General features: G+C 45.1%; 1 protein-coding gene across 1 annotated transcript; it reads left to right on the forward strand.

Moving 5' to 3' along the window:
* The first annotated feature begins 2,914 nt into the window (after positions 1-2,914).
* On the forward strand, positions 2,915-3,850 carry LOC125160800 (olfactory receptor 6B1). Its single transcript, XM_047850152.1, has one exon. It carries the CDS (start codon positions 2,915-2,917, stop codon positions 3,848-3,850), a length of 936 nt encoding a protein of 311 aa, XP_047706108.1.
* Positions 3,851-4,271: the final 421 nt, after the last annotated feature.

Below are 4,271 nucleotides of genomic sequence, written 5' to 3' on the forward strand. Positions count from 1 at the left end.
TTCCTTCCTTCCTTCCTTTCTCTCTCTCTCTCTCTCTCTCTCTCCCTCCCTCCCTCCCTCCCTCCAGTTTCCCCTAAGAATGCAAAGTTACTCATGTAATTTGTGAACATGTATGTCTGCATGTTTATCTTCATTTCTTTAACAAACACTGTAACTGGGTTGAGTGCTCTCTGGTGTGTGTCTTCAAGTGTCTGCTAGGAGGGTGTCTTCCAACTAGTCTCTCGATCTCTGGTTCACCAGCTCTGTCCATCTCCCCACATCAAAAGCCAGGGTAAAATACTAGAATGTTATCAGCTGCTGAAAATATTCAGCAACTGTTTATTGTCTATGCCACAGGGAAATTTCTAAATGCCTTAATATTTCATATGGAAGTCTCTATGATCTGGCCCTTGGCACCATTTGTCTCTGTCTCATCTGTCTGTCTGTCTCTCTCTCCATCCCTTTTCTACTCATTCATTCTCTCATAATTTCCCCACTCACACAGCAAATAAGTCTAACTCAGTTGCTTCCCTGAAACTGCCAGGCTGTTTCATTCTCCTATGCCTTTGTTCGCTGATTCCCCTGCCTAAAATGTCTTGTTTTCTCACTTATTTATATTTCAAGACTCAGTCCAATGATTGCCTCTTCTCTGATACATTTACCAAACATTTCTATATATTTATTTCTGGTGTGTGTGTGTGTGTGTGTGTGTGTGTGTGTGTGTGACTGAATATGTATGCATGTCATATTATATTTTTTTAATTTGGATTCATCTCTAATTGACTGTGCCTATAAGAAATTTCAGTATGATTAGAGAATATTTCCTAGAATAGACATTTGAAATATGAAAACATGGTGACGTGTTTCAAATCTGGTGTTGTCCTCTGTGTGTGAGTCAGCCTGGGGGGTGAGGCCATGTCTTCACAGGCCTCGGCTTTCCTGTAATTCTGATCTCATCCCTCTCTGACTTGGAAATGTTTCTTTATGTGTCTAAGCCAGTGTCTTCTGGGAAGTTAGAATAGCAATACCTGCTTAGTATTATTTCGTGGATTAAATTGGATGTTGTATGAAAAGCACTCAGTACTGAGCAAACTTCTCAGCACCTGGTGCGTGCTCAATAAATTATCATCAGAGAATATCCTGGACTGATTGCTCAAGCTTCATATGAAAATGAATCAAAACACCACCCTACCAAATTCTTGCACATCGCTGTTTCTTCAACGCTGAGGAAAATGCCTGTAAATATCCCAAGTTTTCCCCATCTTACTAAATGGTGTCCCTTCCCTGGAACAAGCCATATGTTGAGATTCCTCCTTGATTTCTCTCTTTCCCTTATCTTCCATACTCAACCCATCAATTACCATTAAGGATTTTTCTAAAACGCATCTGAAATCTGCCCACCTCTCCAAAACCACCGTATTCAGGGCTACCACAACCTTCTCTGAACAGCCTGCAACCAAGCTCACCACCAGTCTCGCTTCCAGAGACTTGTGCCCTGACAGAGTTATCTTATGCACACACAGTACACAGCGGTGGCCCCACTCAGGCAGCGCTGTCCCTCCTCAGCAACTCAAAGGGCTGGGTCCCTGGAATCCTTCTCTGCCTGAGTCACCTCTTCAGAGGTCACAGAGAACATCCTCTGATCACATTCATATCATTTTGTATGTTTTCATCTTCATACAGAATATCTCAAGTTTTATTATGCATTTCTTTTGGTTTGCTTATTTTATTTTATATATATTTAAAATATTTTTTAATGTTCATTTTTCTGAGAGAGAGAGACAGAGTGCGAGCAGGGGAAGGGCAGAGAGAGAGGGAGACAGAATCTGAAGCAGGCTCCAGGCTCTGAGCTGTCAGCCTGGAGTCCAATGTGGGGCTCAAACCCATGAACTGTGAGACCATGACCTGAGCTGAAGTCAGAGGCTTAACCAACTGAGCCACCCAGGCACTCCATGTTTGCTTATTTCAAAAACTCTCCTCCCGGAGATTCCAGCCCCGCCCGAGAGGACTTACAGCTCCCTGAGAGCAAAGCCTGTGCTTGCTCTCCACTCTGCTTGCTCACAACTGCTCCTCTCCTCCCTCCCGTTAGCCCAGGCCCCCCTTCCTAGTGCCCTAATAGAAGGCGAAAGTCCCTTCACATGTGTTGTCATTTACAGTTTATGTAATATTTCATTCACATCGTTTCATTTGGGTTTTCATCCACAGTGACACAAGCTGAATGAATATTAGTGCTCACATTACAAAAGAGAAAATTGGGTTTCAGGGAGGATAAGATGTCAAGGTCAAATAGCAAACCAGGCCAGACCTGGTACTTGAGAGCCAGGTCTTTAACACCAAAAACATAACCTCCTGATCTCAGCACTCACGTACCTCACGTGATCATCATCAGCTGGTGACAGCTGCATTCCCTTCATGGTGGAGGGAAAGGATGAAATGGTATGTGAGGGGTAAGCGAGTTGTAAGAAAGAACGTCCAAAGTATTGTGTAGACATGGGCCAGGAGCGCCACACATATCCTTTGGAATTGGCAGTGGTAACATGGAACATGGAGACTGGATCCTGTTGAATTGTGAAGGCAGTGTAGAATATTAGAGCGTAGGCTTTAGACATAGACAATGTGATTCCTGCCTTGTTACCAGTGGGAAATTGGGAAGTTGCTTAATGTCTTTCCAAAACTCAGTTTCTTTGTCAGTAAAATGGGTATAACAACGTGTAGAGGCTATGTGAGATTTAATTACATTAGTGCATAATGTACCCAGTGTATGGCTTAGCCTATACTGTATTATGAATAAATGATATGTTACTATTGCTCATCAGAGAAGGCAAAGGATGGATGATTCTATCTGGACTATGGACTCTGACCAAGTGATCTCCCTCCCTGCCCCGCCTCCCCCCCCCCCCCCACCCCCAGGAGAGCTAAGTCTTGTGTCTCTAATATGGAAGTGGAGAACCAGACTCAGGTCACCAAGTTCATTCTTGTGGGATTCCCTGGGAGCTGGGCCATGCGAGTAGCAGTGTTCCTGATGTTCCTCATCGCCTATGCTCTGACAGTGGCTGAAAATATGGTCATCATCTTGTTGGTGCAACAGAACCGGCCACTGCACAAGCCTATGTACTTCTTCCTGGCCAACCTGTCTTTCCTGGAGACCTGGTACATCTCCGTGACGGTACCTAAGTTGCTATTTAGTTTTTGGTCTGTGAGCAATAGTATCTCCTTCACTCACTGCATGATACAACTGTACTTCTTCATTGCGCTCATGTGCACAGAATGTGTGCTCCTTGCGGCCATGGCCTATGACCGTTATGTGGCCATCTGCCGTCCACTCCACTACCCCACGATTATGAGCCATAGGCTCTGCTTCCACTTGGCTCTTGGCTCCTGGGCCATTGGCTTTGGCATCTCCTTGGCTAAGATCTACTTCATCTCCCGCCTCAGTTTCTGTGGCCCCAATGTCATCAATCACTTCTTCTGTGACATCTCTCCAGTTCTTAACCTCTCCTGCACAGACATGTCTGTAGCTGAGCTGGTGGACTTTGTCCTGGCACTGGTCATCTTTCTCATCCCCCTCTCTATCACCGTCCTGTCCTATGGATGCATCCTGGTTACCGTTCTACGCATGCCCACTGGAAAGCAGAAAGCATTCTCTACCTGTGCCTCCCACCTCGTGGTGGTAACCATCTTTTATTCAGCCACTATTTTCATGTATGCCAGGCCCCGAGCCATCCATGCCTTCAACATGAACAAAGTAATTTCCATCTTCTATGCCATTGTCACCCCTGCTCTCAACCCTTTCATTTATTGCCTAAGGAACAGAGAGGTCAAAGAGGCTCTGAAGAAACTGGCCTATTGCCAAGCTATCCGGTTGGACTAGTCAATTACAAATTATTAGAAAGAAATTACTTGGTTCAGCGCTCCATTCTTACTCCTTTAATGCCTGAACTGATACTACTCATGTCATCATTCATCATGACATCACCACATCCCCATCAGCCCAGGCGCTTGGCTGTGTTGTGAGGTCTGCATCTGCACACGTGGTCTGTGGTCTAAGGTCATACCCCTTGTATAGAGAATCCTTTTTGGCTAAGACCTAAAATGGGGTTTCTGAGACTGTGTCTAAATTCCCAACTGTGTTAAGTGGGTGAGCAGGTTGGCAGCATAGGCGTTAGCTGTTTGGAGATCTAGCAAGCATGAAGGGTTGTGGGCCAACAGGTTTGGGATGGCTTCCCAACTGAGACAGAGGTAGCAATGTCCTCAACAATCTCATCCTGGATGTTGTTTGGGGAGTCAGTCTT

This window comes from Prionailurus viverrinus, chromosome A2 (assembly GCF_022837055.1).
Source record: "Prionailurus viverrinus isolate Anna chromosome A2, UM_Priviv_1.0, whole genome shotgun sequence".
In the NCBI taxonomy this organism is placed as follows: domain Eukaryota; kingdom Metazoa; phylum Chordata; class Mammalia; order Carnivora; family Felidae; genus Prionailurus; species Prionailurus viverrinus.

Bases quoted from the DNA above. Each gene is read 5' to 3' on its own strand.
- LOC125160800 (XM_047850152.1), top strand. From the start codon at position 2,915: ATGGAAGTGGAGAACCAGACTCAGGTCACCAAGTTCATTCTTGTGGGA.